At 43.6% G+C, this 16,691-nt stretch overlaps 1 protein-coding gene across 3 annotated transcripts in view; it reads right to left on the bottom strand.

Annotated features, from left to right (window-relative positions):
• The window catches only part of bms1 (BMS1 ribosome biogenesis factor), a 46,854-nt gene extending 32,834 nt beyond the window's left edge, over positions 1 to 14,020 (bottom strand). For 2 of the 3 annotated variants that reach the window (XM_075458097.1, XM_075458099.1), the window contains exons 1-9: positions 13,882 to 14,020; positions 13,110 to 13,290; positions 12,702 to 12,892; positions 10,229 to 10,308; positions 9,863 to 10,051; positions 9,616 to 9,758; positions 5,806 to 5,927; positions 5,522 to 5,715; positions 5,267 to 5,409 (exon numbers count right to left, since the gene is read on the bottom strand). In XM_075458097.1, the coding sequence (XP_075314212.1) occupies positions 5,267 to 5,409; positions 5,522 to 5,715; positions 5,806 to 5,927; positions 9,616 to 9,758; positions 9,863 to 10,051; positions 10,229 to 10,308; positions 12,702 to 12,892; positions 13,110 to 13,282 (1,235 nt within the window). In that variant the 5' untranslated portion in view covers positions 13,283 to 13,290; positions 13,882 to 14,020. The remainder of the gene's footprint in view (positions 1 to 5,266; positions 5,410 to 5,521; positions 5,716 to 5,805; positions 5,928 to 9,615; positions 9,759 to 9,862; positions 10,052 to 10,228; positions 10,309 to 12,701; positions 12,893 to 13,109; positions 13,291 to 13,881) is intronic. The other variant, XM_075458098.1, reaches the window with a different exon arrangement.
• Positions 14,021 to 16,691: the final 2,671 nt, after the last annotated feature.

Below are 16,691 nucleotides of genomic sequence, written 5' to 3'. Positions count from 1 at the left end.
TTGAAAGCACAACTGGAGAGGACAGCCGAGGCTGTTAGCCTTGGAAAATTTGAAACGAAATTAGCAAAAGTCATCCAAAACGGCCAACACTAGTCTATGAGAAGCCATTTTTCTTATATGTCTCCAATAAAAACCATAAGATTTCAGAACTAATAAATCAGAGTAGGTATGTTGTGACTCGGACAGGATGTTTGCAGGTTGTGCATCTTTTGACACGTCCAGATGTGAGAATACAGAAGTGTACTACATCGGATCCTGCAGATGTCATTCCACGTGAGTTTGAAGGAGAACCACATGAGCGTGTGTCAGAAGCTGTGAGATACATTAAACTGAGACCTGACTTAGAAGCAACTCCACTTGTTCAGGCTGATGTCACTTATGTTGTGCATGGTTCATGTTGTGAGATCATTTGGGTGATCATGCAGGGTTTGCAGTTCTGAAACAGGAAGGTGGAGAACTTTGTGACGGTGAAAGCTGAGAAGTGTGAACGGCCATGTTCGGCAGAGTTGGCTGAACTGAAGGCACTAACGGAAGCATGTCTACTGGTGAAAGGTAAGGTTACGAATGTGTACACAGATTCTGCATATGCTCATGATAGTTGCTATTTGTTTGAAGCAGTTTTGAAGCAGAGAGGGTTCAGGAGGTCAGACGGAAGTCCAGTGCGACATGAGGTCCAAATGAAGGAGCGGATTGCAGTCATGAAAATTGAAAATTGGCAGTGATACAGTGTCAAATAATCGTAGAGGTAACAAAATGGTTGGTAAAGGTAATATCGCGGCTGATGAAGCAGCGAAAGTAGCATCAAAGTGCCAGCTTGCTGTTTTGGCACCAATGGTGTTACTGGAGCCAGAGGTCGCGCCATAACAAGGATATTGGTCATACATATTGGATAAATAGTCGTAAAATTTTTTTGGTAAGAGAATTGATTCATCTGTTTGTCATTCCATCAGAGATTAGCTCAAATAATGGTTAAGTGTTTGTTTATAAAAGTGCAAGAGGCATTCTGCAGCAACTGCGAATCAAGCAGCGCTGTGGGGCCGTTTATCATCCACAGAGTCAAGGGATGGTTGAGAGGATCAAAGGAACCTGGAAAGTGAAATTGAATTGAATCTGTGCTTCAACTAAACTAAACTAGATGCTTTGCCGCTTGCACTAATGAGATGTCCTATGCAGACTCATAGAGTCACGCACTAACACTGCATAAAATGCTAACGGGTCGACCCATGCCGGCACCTCAGTTCCCACTTGAGCAGGTGCAAACAGAGTGGACAGCGTACATGAAGCAACTAACTGCAATCCACAGAACAATCTATCTACAGGAGGAGTTCAGAGACTTGAGTCTCAAACAGCTGGTTGAGAGGCCAGTGGTGCCAGGCGACCAGGTGCACATCGAAGTGTTCCGAAGGAAGTGGCTTGAGCCAAGACGGAAAGGACCGTACACAATGGTGCGAGCAACGTCAACAGCAGTTCAAGTGGAAGGTAGCAACACATGGTACCATTTGAATCACTGCACTAAGGTTCGAACTAAAGAGACAGACGGAGTTAAGTCCGAGGGAATGGATGAACAAAAGGAAGAGGTTAAGATTTCTGACACTGTGAGCATCCAGGTGTGGGTGTTGGCCGACAGCATGGGCTCAGGAGAACGAAGCCTGGAGATGTTGGACGGGATCCCGCAGACAGGAGAGGCTGGAAGGGTCCCGTGATGAAGCCACCCCGCAGGGAAGTAGCCAGCCTGGGTCAGATGAGTATGATGCAACAATACACACCCACTCAGACCATGCCACGCCACAAACTTTTCCAGCAATACACACTAGAGCTAGTCGTGAAGAGGTATCTGCTAAGCTTGAATTTAAGTTCATGGAATAAACGATTTGAGGAAGTGTGGATCATGGGTCCGGAGGAGGAGACGACCAAATCACCGCCTCTGGACGCCACGACAAAGGGGCAATCTGGTAAGATCATGTCAGATCGGGTCAGAAGTAGTTGTTCACAATGGTTGTAAGAATAGAAAGATTTTTCGGGAAAGGCTAGGGGGATTTGATACCATTAGCACTACAGGACAGAATAATCATGTTAATCCAAGAACAGACGGAGTGTACATGCACAGGTGGAGTCAGGAAAACAGTGTAACTGTGGAAAATGGGTTAAGGCAGCACAGGATACGTGGTATAGATGGGCATGGTACATTACGAGAGGACTGACAGCGACGGAGTGTCTCATATGCACAGACGCTCCAGGAGCATTGCCTGTTGTTGTTCCAGAGCCACACACCTTCAGGGACTGTGCAGTGGTCCAGCAACGGGAATGCAGAGAAGGTAGGTTCACATCGGCAGAGGATAAATGGTTATTGTTTCCTATGTGTGGTATTAAGTGCAGATTGATGTTTGGGCCAAATAAATTATGGAATTGTTTTCAAAATAAGGGGGGGCCAAAAAATTTGAGTCTTCTTGTGCTGAATTTAATCATAGTACATCACAGGATGGGCCTCCCACTGATTATAGAGTAGATTACGATGGTGAGTTTGAATGCTTTTGGAACTCGCGTAGGTAATACTACTGTTAAATGAAAACAAGATTTATTGGGATTTATTTATTTGGATCATTTTGTGAAAATATAGAAATGATCATTTTAACTCTATATCTTTTTGGGGATCAGACACACCCAGTAGCTGAGAGTTACTGGATGTGTGGAGATGATGTTTTGTTAAATGTGCTACCCAACAGGGAGATAGGTTTTTGGGCACTGGTGAGGAGGAACACATCAGTTGTGGTAGTGTATGACAAGGTAAACGAGATGCGAGGTTTGGATGTGGAAAAAGGGAGAGTTAAAAGATCTAGTGATGGCTACATCAGGGATAAGCACGTTTACTTGGATGCAATATGACAGCCGAGAGGGATTCCTTTGAGCTCAAAGCACGCAGGGAGATTGCAGCTGGATTTGAGGCTGGTTTGCAGGGGATCATATTTAACAAAATGGGGAATGGACTAATTACATATAATACAACCAACAGGGAATTCTTAGCTACACGAGTGAAGGGTTTGCAGGCTTTGGAGAACAACTACATGAGACGAGTATGATGGCTTGGTAGAACAGACAAGTTTTAGAATGGATATTAGAAGGGAAAAGTGGTGTTTGCCAGATGGTTGGGGAAAATGTTGTACATTTATACCCGGGAACACTGCAGCTGATAGAACGTTTACAACGGCCGTGAAGATCAGATCACTGAGAGAGGAGCTGACGTGTGATGCTGGTGGAGGTGAACGGTGGTGGACTGGTCTGTTTGGGATTTTGGGAGAAGGGGGAGCGATGACAGTTAAGGCGGGAATAGCAATATTGTTGATAGTGAGGATGGTTTCCCTATTGGGGTGTTGCATTATACCCATTCTGAGAAGGTGTTTGCTGCAAGTGATGTTCAAACAAACAGTGGAAGGAATCAGGAGGCAGATGACCATGCGAGACCAGGTCTGAGGACCAACGCATGGGAAGGGCGGGTCAACGAATGAAGGTTATCAACGGACGGTTCACAAGTTTCTTTCCTCGAGGGTGGAACCAAGTATAGTCTGACAGGGAGAAGAGATGCTGAAGATCTCTTTGATTGGGAGTGACGTACTGGCGACCTCTCCTCCCAGAGTTAGCTTAGCAGTTCCAGACCCAGCCGGACGGATGTTCGGCCAGAAGCAGACGACACCAGAGTACAGGAGATGGGACGGGACTGGAGGAGCTGCATTACATTGCATTTTATTACTATTGTTGTGTGATAATCCATAATTTTATGTATTGTACTTGATACAAAACGGTGATTAACTGATTTGAAGGTGATGTATTCAGTCTATGTGTATTATCAATCAGAACTGATCACTAATATGTCCATTGCCAATTGTGTCGGTCAGCTGTTCGGAGTGCGACCTTGGTAAAGTGGTCGGTCGCCAGTGGGGGGGGGCCGTAGGTGAATTTTCCCAAGATAAGAACATGAGTTACGAAAGTAGCAGCCGGTGGGTTTTTCGCACCTATGCACTGCGAACAGTGGACAAGTGTGATGGCAATGTAAAACTTGTAGTGTTGTTGAATTCAATATCGTTTAATTTAATTTAATCATTTAATGTGATTCGAGTACACGCATATATATATTCCTGTTCATTTATTCAAAATGGTCCCGTTGATTGATATTGTAGAATTATTAGAATAATTTAGTGTTGATTATGTTAATTAATTCTTAATTAACTATGTGGGATGATTTTCTTTCATTTTAGATTATTTCTTTATTAAATCACTGATAAGTGATTTCAGGGGGGACTATGTGGGAGAAGGATGTCATGACATGCTCATGACTTCTGGCCTAGTTACATCCTGGGCCTTGTTGACTGGTTCATATGAATATTGTTGATAGTTAGAATGAGCGTGTTGATGATAAACTGCGAAAGCTAGGCGCCTCCAGAGAGGGCCACGTACACTTGTTATGATAAAACTGTATAAAAGGGTGTCACAAGATGAGCTCGTCGGACATTTTGTACATTCTGTATGCACATTTGCTGTGACGGTTTGTTCAATAAACTCCCCAATGGACGGCTGACCAACGCGGGATTCGACTCTAATTTCTCCACAACAGTATACATTGCATTATAAGTTTGTTGCAAATCAGTTACCTCCTTCCAAGTTTATGATGCTATTCTAAACTTTGTTGAAGGCAGACAGGAGAGAAGGAGAGACATTTTGTGTTTTAATTCACAAAATAAGAATTGTCATGAACATAAAGACACACAAACAACATTATCCACACTATAAAAAAAGAGGTATTGACCCTGTGATTGAGTATACACTAAGGTGCTCGATGGAAGTGCAAACAGGTAAGGCAGTGACATGATTTCCAGGTGGAGCTCGTACACTCTCGGGGGAGTGGCCTGCGGATCTTGAGCATTGCAATGCACTATGGGGATTGTTGTCTTTAATCCACAAGCACAAAAAAGTCATTTTCTGCCTTTTCTCGGTCAAGAAGGCACCAAATTAGAAATTTATGCTACTATTCTACTACATATATGGCCCACTTTCAATACATATTCATGTCTCCACTGGTGGAATGTTCCTTTAAGACCTGTTAAGGACCAGGTGATTTTTTTCATTATGCGCTGATATGTAAAACTTCTTTTTCACATAACTGAACATTCATATATTTGTTGTCATGGACATATAGAGTATGTAACTTCTGGGTTGATAATTCTCCAATAACCTCGATAGGTTTTTATGTATAGAGGTTGGCACTGTGTCTCACCTGCTCTGCTCATTGAAGTCAGTGTGGTCCAGGGTGGCTGAGCCGCTAAAGAGAGACACCTTACTAGCAGCCATCTTGGCATCTAGAGTGGCATGTGTGTCAATGAGAGACTGGACCAGTTCCGTTGTTGGCCGCACCTCCTCCTTTAACAGGGTCAGAAGAACATGGTTCCAAGCAGGGAATTTGTCATCCATGTTAAACAGAGCACAAGCCCAAAAACAACAATCCTGGAAGTGGAAGTTAAAGGACAAATACCTGCTTCAGATTGACATGGTTGGCAGGGAGGTCAATGTAAACAGCATCTTTGTCATACACAAGCCCTCCGACCCCTGCCATGGGTGCATAGAGCAGACGTTCCTTCTCGTTCAGCGCCCTCTTCTTTTGAGCATCTGGCAGGGCACACGGGTCAGGGAGGAAGTTGACATCAGTCACCTGAAAGTCTCCTACACCTGCAGAGATAATGACAACAAAAACTCACAGAAGATTTTCATGGAGGATGACATACAGAAACCTTCACATGAGAGGACTACACAACACACCTGGGATATGGACCTGGCCTTTGTTTTTCAAATGTGTCCCTCTCAGGTAGCCATAGAGAGACACAGTCCGGTCACACTTAGGGTCTGTCCTGACCTTCTCAGGATCCGTTAAGTCCTCCATACTGCAGAGAGGGGGACAGGGACCATATGACTGAATGCTCAGAAAGATAAAATCATACACGAGGTATGAGCTAACCAAAGTTTTAACACCAAAACAGGACTGGGATATTTGGTTTGAGACCAGTAAGATAACAATTCCCCCTTCGGGACTTTGACAGGAAAGTGATTTGGTCTCACTGAACATCTTGAGATGGTTCTGACAAAGAGCAAACATCAATCCAATGACACGTGTACCATACTCAGGCGGAGTAATGCTGCGTGTACTCCAAGAGCGACCTACGCTACCTGAGCGCCGGAAATCATTATTTCTCTATGGAGGATGAGCTACCTGGGCTACCAGAGCGGATTCTCCAGTGGCGAAGCTACCTGAGCGACCAGAGCGGATTCCAGCGATTAAACTCAAGCTAACTTTATGGTAATGAGCTATGACGCGCTTCGGCGAAAACCAATGACAATCCACAGATTGTAGGGGTCCAACAATCCGCGGGGTTCGCGGAAACAGACGTGTAAACTTTGGTTCCTATCCAAACAATAGTCGTTTAATCCTGAGACTGTTGCAACTGCCGTGTCGAGTCCTTCAATACAATAGTGTAGTAACCCCACGCATACCTTTCTCACTGCAATTAAGTTTTATTTCTGATTTATTTCGGATTTTATTTCAAATTTAGTTTCTTTTTCACAGCTGCCTCTGCTATTCCTGCTCTTCTCAGGTGTACCTAATGTAGTTTTACATCATTTGTAACGTGATGTATATCTTGTATAACAAATTGTAAATAACAACACGTTTATTCGTGTCCCAGCCCTCTTTCCTCATGTTTTTTTCTGCGGGGGTGCTGCACAGCCGCGGGGCCTTTAAGAATTGAACATTCTAAATGTGACGTCACGAGCTACCAAAGCAAATTCTCAAGCGAAGCTTCTCCAGCTACCAGGTAGCGGAGGTCGCTCTTGGTGTACACGCAGCATTAGGCAGAGGCTACACCACACCTGGACATACCCCATCTCCTTAGAGAAATGAACAGCAGCTGTTGACATGCCTCTCCTACGTGTTATCTGATCACATGTTCATCTCTGTCATGGCTTATTTGATTAGTGCATCTTTCCCTTTCTTCTATTTGTTGATCAGTCTGTTTAAAATATGCTGGGATGTTTTCTGTAATGGCTCGGCGTGTTTAGGTCGTGCTGCTTCACAATAATCCCAACATTAAAAATGATGGCTGTCTTCCAACACAGCTAACCTGTGAGTCTGGGCCAGGATCATCTGTTTTTCATTTGCACATGTGCTAATCCTTTTATTTGCATGATAATGTGGCCCCCACTATAACTGCCCTCAGCAATCCACTGTGCTCATACACTGAAAAGGATTCATTACACATCTAACTGACAATACTCCAGAACAATCAGCTTATCCAAGGAGTCTCTATGAAACCTGACATGTTATTTCCTTTCAGCTATGTTGGAAATGTTTGCTATGCAGCTCCCGTCTCTTTGACTCTTTAACCTACATTCAGACACACACTTATGGCGCATTTCCACTAGCTCGGCACGGCGTGGGCGGGGTCGTCGTAACACGGCTGCGCGACCAGAACAACAACAACAACATAGGAGGAGGATAGCATGGAGGACATGGAGGCGCTCGTGTTGCTGCTCACCCTGTGGCTTTTTGTCGCACCGAAGGCAAGAGAAGAGAGCCAGAGAAGACTCCTGGCCGCCAGACAAAACAGTATTGAAAAGTGACAACACTCATCGGCCAATCAGTGGAAGGCAGTCGGATGACGTCATGTTTTAGTAACGCTTCGGCCGGCTTGGAACCAGGGCTGAGGTGGTACGGAAAATCTACCCGGGGTGCAGGTGCTGCGTGCTAGTGGAAACACACAATAGCGCACCGAGCCGATTATAGACAGTATACAGCAGGGGTCCCCAATCACCGGGTCGCGGACCGGTACCGGTCCGCAAGACATTCCAAACCGGGCCGTGAATTGGGAAAAAAAAAAGACATGGAAATCGGGAATTCTTTCATTTCACTCGCTAGATTCTATACTTGGAAACTGCATAGATTGCATTATAGGAGGCTGATTGTGCACGTTTATTTTTTTCAATGATGACTGTCTGTCTGTCATCATATCCTGATTATCCTAATTTGTAAAAGCGTCTGCTAAATGTAATGTCTGTTGAACGTAAAGTACAAAAAAAAAAAGAAAAGTAACCCCCCCCTCGACCGGGCCGCAGGAACAAATTGCAGAACCAAACCGGTCCTTGGTGCTGAAAAGGTTGGGGACCCCTGGTATACAGTATACCTTAGCCCAACCCTAACCCTAACCCCATGGGGCTTTTTCCCCTCTCACACACATTTCCACTTCCAAGGTTGTGATTGAAAGTGGAAACAATTTAATGTCAATAACAATTCTGACCTCAAGATCGAGAATCAAAAGCCTTTGAAAGCTTATGAGTGTCACTAAAACCAGACTTTTAAAATGAAATGCATGCAAGCATTTTAATCAGACCAACAACATACAAACTGAAAATCCCTCCTGCATGTAAACACTCAGCTGGACTCAGATGAGCCTAGGTGCTCTGTAAAAAACAGCAAAGTGTCAGTGTATATTAATCCAGTGTCAGAAAGTGTATTGATAGCAGAGGACACAACGGGAGCGTTGTTGGGAGATGGAACGCAGCACGATCATCATTTGATCCTGTTGTGATTATTGCTGAGGGCCAGAACTGCAAAGAAAGTCCCATTCAATCAGCCATGGAGCCCCATGCAGAGGCCAACATGAGAGAAAGCCGGAGCTTTGCCATGCCCACCACTTCCATGTGAGAGCTGCAGAGTTACTGGAGCCAACTCTGACTCCAGGCACTGCTACTTACTAACAACTCACTGGAAAGACTTTCACACTCGCACTGGACTGAGGAAATGTTCTGAAGATGTTCTGGAACGGTGGCACGGGAGAACCCAACTGTCTGCAACATTGGCTGCGGACCTCTGCCTGAAATCTCAGGTTCATGAGCGCCGAGACCATGCATGGATGTGTCAGCAAATACCTGGTGTGTGTGTGTGTGTCTCTGTGTGTTCATTTCTGTTCTCCAGAGTGCAGAGCATTGCTTTATCAGGTCTCGCTTTAAAACATTTTTCACGCTTGATTTGTGCGGGATGGGTGTCAGCAGGGCTTTCTGTCCTTGGCCTTTCCACGCTGAGGTTTCCCCAGACTCCCTGAATCTTTGCACAATATTCTGCTCTGTAGATGCTGAAAGACCAAAGTTCTTTACAGTCTGACTCTGAGAAACATTTTCTGAACTTATTGATGGTTCTCTGATGGAGTTTGGCCCACAGCGGTGAGCCACGACCCATCCTTGTTGGAGAGCCGGCCCTGAACCTTTGGTAGATGCTGCTGTTGCACCCTCACCTGCCACCAGGTAATCTGCTGATTTTGAAATTTTAAAGAATACTGTTACTTGCGTATCTTATAAATTCTTTCTTTTCCTTTCTTTTTGAGTATGTGGCTGCATCAAATCTTAGATTTGTTCAGATTTGATAAAAATGTTCAAGTTAGTCAGTGAAGACACTAAACTCAATTCCTCTGACTGGTTTCTGTTAAATAAAGGTTCAAACCAATGAAAACTTACAGGCTTAACTTTTTGGAAATGGTGTTTGCACAAAGAGCTGTTCTGCTGCAGTGTGTGGGTACCACTCACCGGTCAACCAGCACATAAGGGTGGGAGGTCTGCCACACCAGAGGACGGAACTTCATGACAGAGATGAAACGGCCGAGGTTCTTCACCTCCTGAGTCTGATATTCACCGTACACCATACCTGACAGGTAGAACAGTTTGGCTCCCTGAAAGATTCAAACAGAACATGTGAGTAACAGCTGATTCCAATGATCCCCAACGCTGTATATTAGGGTCTGAATATGAGCAGTAGAGAACCTGATCTCTGTACCTGGTACACCTCTGTCCAGAAGCGATGTTTCAGGGTCTTCTTCGTCTTCCTCAATGTCTTGTTGTTCTTGAATGAATCCAGGTGAGTCAGTACACCCATGATACGGGGGAAACCGTGGACTTGACAGATGTTGAGAAACTCAAATGTCTCCATCTCAAAACCAAAGCTGGCATCGATCAACATCAAAACCTGGAGGCAAAAAAAAGAAAAGCAGCTTTCCCTCAGACATATGACTGCCTTTTACACACAAGTCTTCTGGATGTAAAAGTACATTCTTCAGTGTGGAAAAGTTACTTTAGAACAGGTACATACACACGTTGTGCCACACTGTTCATTCATGCATTGTAATAAAAATGTCAAACTTACAAGATCAGCCACCTTGGCGAGGTCTATCATCGTGTTTATATCATTGTTACACTCCATGAAAGTCAGACGACGCTTCTTGCCTGAAAATGCAAAAAGAAGGGTTTATTACTAACAAACACAAAAATATGCCACCGTGTTCAGGCCCAATGGTCTCCAAAAGGTCACTTATTTTATCTCTTCAAATTTCACCATCCACTGTCTCTTGGGGGAGGCCTCCATTGATGTGCAAGAGAAAAACTGACTGAGGAAAACTAAATCTAAGAACCTTCAAATCAGACTCCTGCTGGGGTAGGCAGCTCAGAGTGCAGGGCAGTCCTTTTAGCTCTTTAATAGGACACATCCCATCTGCCTTCACCCAGAAGAGGCTGTGATAGCAGCTGCAACAGCAGCATAGTATGAAAACTATATTACAGTACTTTAGTACAGCATCGCATGTACGTGCCAACGGAGGAGTCGGAGGATTTGCCAACAGTCTCTTCATAATGAGATGGACATCCTTCAGTCCCCCACCTTTGGAAAGACTTCCATTGTTCCGGTGCCCTGGATGAATGCACCAAAATGTCTTAAATCTCTCACCTCTTTTGTATGAAGGCCTTTGAGAAAATGGTTAAAAACTACATCCTGAGTGCCACTCAGGGGAAACATGGACCCAGGGCAGGCAGATGTGTGGAGGATGCAGCATACAGTCCTGGTACCCTGGATGGGGCTAATCATTTTGTGTGCTTGCTTTTTATTGACTTTTCCTCTGCTTTTAATATTTTAGCTCACGGACTCACCATCGTGGTCTCATTGGTTGAATTATTCCCCAGAGTGAAGGTGAACGGTGCTTTCTCTAATGTCCCTTTATCATCCACAGGCTCCTGACACGGCTGCGTCTTAACTCGGCCTTTACTTGCTTTATGCACAAACACTCAGGGAAAGACACATATCTAAATTTGCTGATGATTCGGTCATCGTGTCTGTACTTGACAAAAACTCAATGGGCCATGGCCCAATTGTGCAGGACTTTTCAGAATGGTGTAAGCAATCCAAACTCAGCATAAATACCTTTAAGACAAAAGAGATGATGACCGACTCTGCAGGAAAGCCCCACCTGCATCCAGCCTATGTTCCCACGTACATCAGCGTCTGTATTCTTATTGCAAACTGAGGAGTTTTAATGTCAACTGTTCTTCTATTCAGTCACTTTGAAGCTATTCTTTTATACGCTGGTTTGGGTCTCTCACTTTTAAAGACAAAAAGAGGATGGATTTCATCCTTAACCCATTTAGGCCGGGAAAGCATTGCCGCATTTCTACCTTTAAAGCCGGGGGCGCTGTTGCGTTATTCTACCTTTAAGGCCAGGAAAGCGTACACATGTTTTTCAGACGGGAGCGATTGTGAGGAGTTTTCTTGGCTTTGATGATGCTGATGAACGTGCTGACCCAATTGATGGAGATTTATGGCTAGCACATATGTTTGAGGATGATTTTGAAGGGTTTGAATGTGAGTGGAAGACTGACAATTACCGCCGTAATCGACGGAGAGATTTCAACCGCACACCAGGGGTGAAAGTCGGTTTACCTGCAGATGCCACACCGTTGCAGGCATTTAATCATATTTTTACTGAGGAGCTTTGGGCGCATCTCGTTTCCGAGACGAATAGATACAGTGAGCAGGTACTTCAGACTCCAGCTCGAGCAAAGATGGCAAGGTGGTCCCACGTAACTGTGCCGGAGATGGAAACGTTTATTGGAATGTGTATGGGCATGAGACTCCTTGTGCTGCCAGTACGAAGAGATTACTGGCGATAAAATAAATAGATAAATAAATAATTTAAATATAAAATTAAATTTTATTTTATTACTGTTTTCTAATTGAAAATAGCGCTGTTCCTGCACTTTACTTTTTACATTTTCTATTTTCGTGAGGGTGGATGTAAATAAACTCAATTTCCAAAGAAAGCCACAGGTGTAAGCTCTCCAATACTTTTTGAATTTTGTTTCTATCTGCTACAGAGGCTGAGAAATCAATCATTTAGTAGGCGTTGACACAATTGCTGAATTTCCAGAAAAACTTCAGGTTTTAGGGGGTCTTTCTGAAATCGCCCATAGGTTTTACAGGCATTCTTTTCCAGGCGTTTTAGGCCTAAATGGGTTATACCAGCAGCTTGTTTGTTGGAACGACCTCAGCAGTTAACCCAAGGCCAGGGCGGCACCCACACACCCTTTAAAGAGCATTAAAGAAAAAGTTATGTCCTACCACACAGATTTAAAAACTCTTTTGTTCCCACCACCATTGCCCTCTTAAATAGCACTGACCGATGACTCCCACCCCCCCCCACATTGTGTGTTTTGTATGCTGGTGTTCTTTCATCTTTGCTGTTCACTACAAAATAAATTGCCCTAAGGGGACAATGAAGTAACCGTGAGCTTCAGAAAAAACATCTGAAATAATGTCCCATACTTCCACACCAGTGCGAGGCCAAACTTACCAGAGACGATGGTCACAGGTCCACATATATCGCCAAGCTTCTGCCGAGTGAAATTCTTGATCAGACAGCGGATCAGCGTACTTTTTCCCACCTTGGGAGGTCCGACGACTACAATCACAACTGGAGGAGGTTCTACAGGAGTTCGGTCCACAAGAGGGATGTGGTGTTTTTTGGTTTTTATGTCCTGTGCCCTGATGAAAAAACAAAACAAAATCATTTTCAGATTCTTTCTGACAGGATGAGCCTCAGGTCCGAGCCTCAGGTCTCAGCCTCAGAGCCTCAGGTCTCAGCCTCAGAGCCTCAGGTCTCAGCCTCAGAGCCTCAGGTCTCAGCCTCAGAGCCTCAGGTCTCAGCCTCAGAGCCTCAGGTCTCAGCCTCAGAGCCTCAGGTCTGAGTCTCTGGTCTCACCTGTGGAAGGTTTTTGCCATGCGGACAGCAGACTGAACCGCAAATGCTTTAGGGTTGCGTCTCCGCTCATCCTCCTCTGCTGATACTCCCTGCTTCTTGAGCTTCTTCTTCTCCGCTTTTGGTCCACTGTGCTTCTGTTGATGCTTCCTTTGCTTTTTAACTTTCCCATCCATTCTGTCCTCTGTGAAGCACAAACACCATCTTTAACAGCTATTTCAAGACACAGTTAGGTGCCCAGTTCAAAACGCTCAATAAATTCCTTTAACCCCTAATGGAAATAAAGAAATAAAGAAATATAGGATGGATATTTGGGATCTGCCAAACATTATCTCGTGTAGGTCACAAGTCTCAGCTCAAAAGCTAACAAAGCTTTGCTGATAAAGCACTTCTGGATTCACATCTTCAACTTGTAATAAATCAAAAAGGCAAAAACAATTCCTGAAGAACGATAGAAAAAGGGCCCAACTGCCAGGCTGCATGTGGGGCTTTTCTCCTTCACACAGCAGTGCCTCTGTTTTTCTACTTCTTCTCATTCTCTGTCAGCATTTTACACTCTACATTTGTGCAGTTTTCAAATCCATCTAATCTGGTATAAAACGGATTTAATAGTTAGGCTGGTCGCGATAACGTTTTTCCTTCGAGATACCAAAGTGCTTAAGTCGCATTTCGAAGTTTGTTTGTGCCGGAACCTTCTCTCCCCCACATGGCTGGAAGTGTTCAGAGATTTTTCCTGCGTTCAAACGGCTGGAAACTCTTTAGAAAGCCTTCCTACCTGGCGTGCACGCGGGACAGCAGTGCGAGTAAAAGCGTTGGTCCACCAAAGTGCTGCTCTCACTACCTGAATGCTCCAAAATTCCTCCAGTCAGTCTGCTTTCTGTGGCTCTCACGTGTTGCACTGTGACCTCTCAGCCGGAAGTGAACCCGTTTACCGAGCCGCGTCCGCGTCCCACCAAACCGGGTGCAAACAAAACACTGAAAGGTTCCGCACACTGAGAGGTATTTGCAATGGCGCCCTCTGCTGGCTAAGGGGAAACTTGGAGAAGGACCTGCTTCCTGGGCTGGTGAGTGCCTGATGAGTCATCTGCCCACGACAGAAATAGTAAAGAGGGAAAATGAGTTCATATTAAAGAATAAATATGATGCAAAATGGACAAAGGTTCTCCAACCTAAGATACTAAACTATATATTAAGAGATTACTGATCAGCTGCTTGGTCGACTGGAGGCCAGAGCAAACTTCCTGCGTTGGACAAACGCTGCTCTTGCTACAAATCAGATATTTCTTACATTGCTTTCTTGTAAGTTGATAAATAGGATATTTTGATCCTCATGAACAATCAAAAACAAAAACTTTAAAAAGCACAAAGGTGACTTTGTGATGATCTGGACCTGTATCACTGCTAAAAGTATTTCAGAAGAGGACAATTCCAGCATGAAAACAATCCAAAGCACACAGCTGTTTATTAGAATAAAGCACAGCACTGGCATTCCCAGAGCTTAGTGAAATGGAAATTCTTCTCAGAACTCAGAGGACATCATGTAATTTGATCAAATAGTATGTTTTTGCCAGACTGGCCCAGAATTTCTTAAGACCAAGAAGGATTGAGTTTGTTATCACCAATACATCAGGTTAAAAACCACAAGACTTGATTCTCAGGAAAGAAATGTGTATCTTCTTTTTTTTAAATCAAATTGAATTTCTTCCGTGACCTATACTTTTTCTAAGTAAACTCTTAATTGTATGCTGTGATGTACCGACAACCCATCCAGGGTGTAACCCACCTCTCACCTATTGGCAGCTGAGATAGGCTCCAGCCCCCCCTGAATTGAATTAATTGGTTTTAAAAGTGGGAGGATGGATTAAGGAGAGTTTTTAATTTTACAAATGAGTGACCCTTACAACTTTAAAACAAGAGTGTTTAGAAAGGACATCCTCCACCAAGTCCAATGCTGTATTTTGCAGTTTTAACAAAAGTGATCGTGATCCACACCAGTTCTTCCTTTGCACACAGTCCAACCCATCTTCAGGTTTCATCGGAATCAGAATACTATTAATCCCCAGGGGGAAATTCTTTTGTTCGTGACATTCAACTTGGTAGTTTTTGCACATATTCTTCATAGACAAATGGAGAAATATACAAACAATAACAATCATTTAACTCCATCAATGTCGCCTTTAAAAATATGTGCGATTTGGAATCATTTGAAATGAGAATGATCTTGGATGTAGTGTATTTAATTCTGCTGTATACTGTATACATCCCATTATACATGATGGAGTTTCCAGGTAAACTCCTTGTCTTATGTAACAAAGCATGACTGTGCTACAAAGAATTCTAATTCTTCTGAACTAGAAAGACATCCTAATTATTTTCCACACAGTGACAGAACTTAACTTGTGTTCTCAGAGCTGTAGTAAACAATGTACACCACTTGATGGTGCCAGCATCCCTGAGCTCAATGAACAAGCTTCAGCAGTGCTGCTACGAGTGGTGATAAAACAGCGGCAACCTGACAAAGGACACAGGAACAAACAATATTCCACTATAAGTGGAGGATGAACTGAATAATACTTTTTATCCACAGTTTGACGAAGCTGACCTGAATCCCTGTTCTTTAATGCCAAAATTGACCAGTATAATTACATCACTATCACTATCGTCATCATCATTGTCTTCTCTTTTACAGTCATGATTGTTATCATTTGCAATATGTTATGAAGAGTCCAGTGAACCCTCAACTGCCTTTGAACTTCCTCTTTTAAACATCAAGTGCTTGTTGTCCTTTGGATTATCCATTTTCACCTTCGTCTAATATATTAGGATCTATTTTATAGGATCTGGCATGCAGCCCAACTCCCCACTCAGCCTGAAATAATGATTATGACACAGGGCTGAAAACCAGTGGCAGTCCACAGAGGACTGATCAACAGCATTTACATTTTTCTTAAAATATATATTTTTGGACATGTGTGTCTTGTACTGTCTTTATTGATTAAATAGCATTTTAAAAGAGGCACAATTCAATTAGTAATTTGTTCATTGTAATACAGTCAGTAATACTGATAAAAACAAAGAGACAAGAAAGAGAAATAATGTTACTGGAAAAGTCATATCTTCCTGTGGAAAATTTTCTGGGGAAGAGAAGAACGTATGACTGCATATTGAAAAATGAGTTTCTATGCAATGAAGCGAAACCACTGGTAGGAGTCCAAAAGTGAAGGAGCTCAAATATTTGAGTTTTAAATGTCAGGTGGGATGTTTGTGTGATGTCAGTTCAACTGGGGGGATAGTTTCAGGAAATCACTGAGGATACAGCGAGAGAAACAGCTCATTCCTTTTAAATCTTTTAAACAAGAGATGAAGTATCAGATCAGCCATTGTGTAAACTATCCAGAAATGTAGCTAAATATTCAACAACAGAGAGTAACAAAGTGCCCCCACTGCTGTTAAAAAAGGGCCACATTAGAGCCACAGGTGCAGAGATAGTAGCGCAGTCATCTTTCAGTCAGATGGTCAGAGGTTCAGTCCTTAGCAGCACACTGAGCCTCACATTGCCCAAATAGAATCAGAATAAGAAGTCTG

The sequence above is a fragment of the Odontesthes bonariensis genome, chromosome 23, assembly GCF_027942865.1.
Source record: "Odontesthes bonariensis isolate fOdoBon6 chromosome 23, fOdoBon6.hap1, whole genome shotgun sequence".
Lineage (NCBI taxonomy): Eukaryota > Metazoa > Chordata > Actinopteri > Atheriniformes > Atherinopsidae > Odontesthes > Odontesthes bonariensis.
This window is presented reverse-complemented; position numbering and strand designations above follow the sequence as displayed.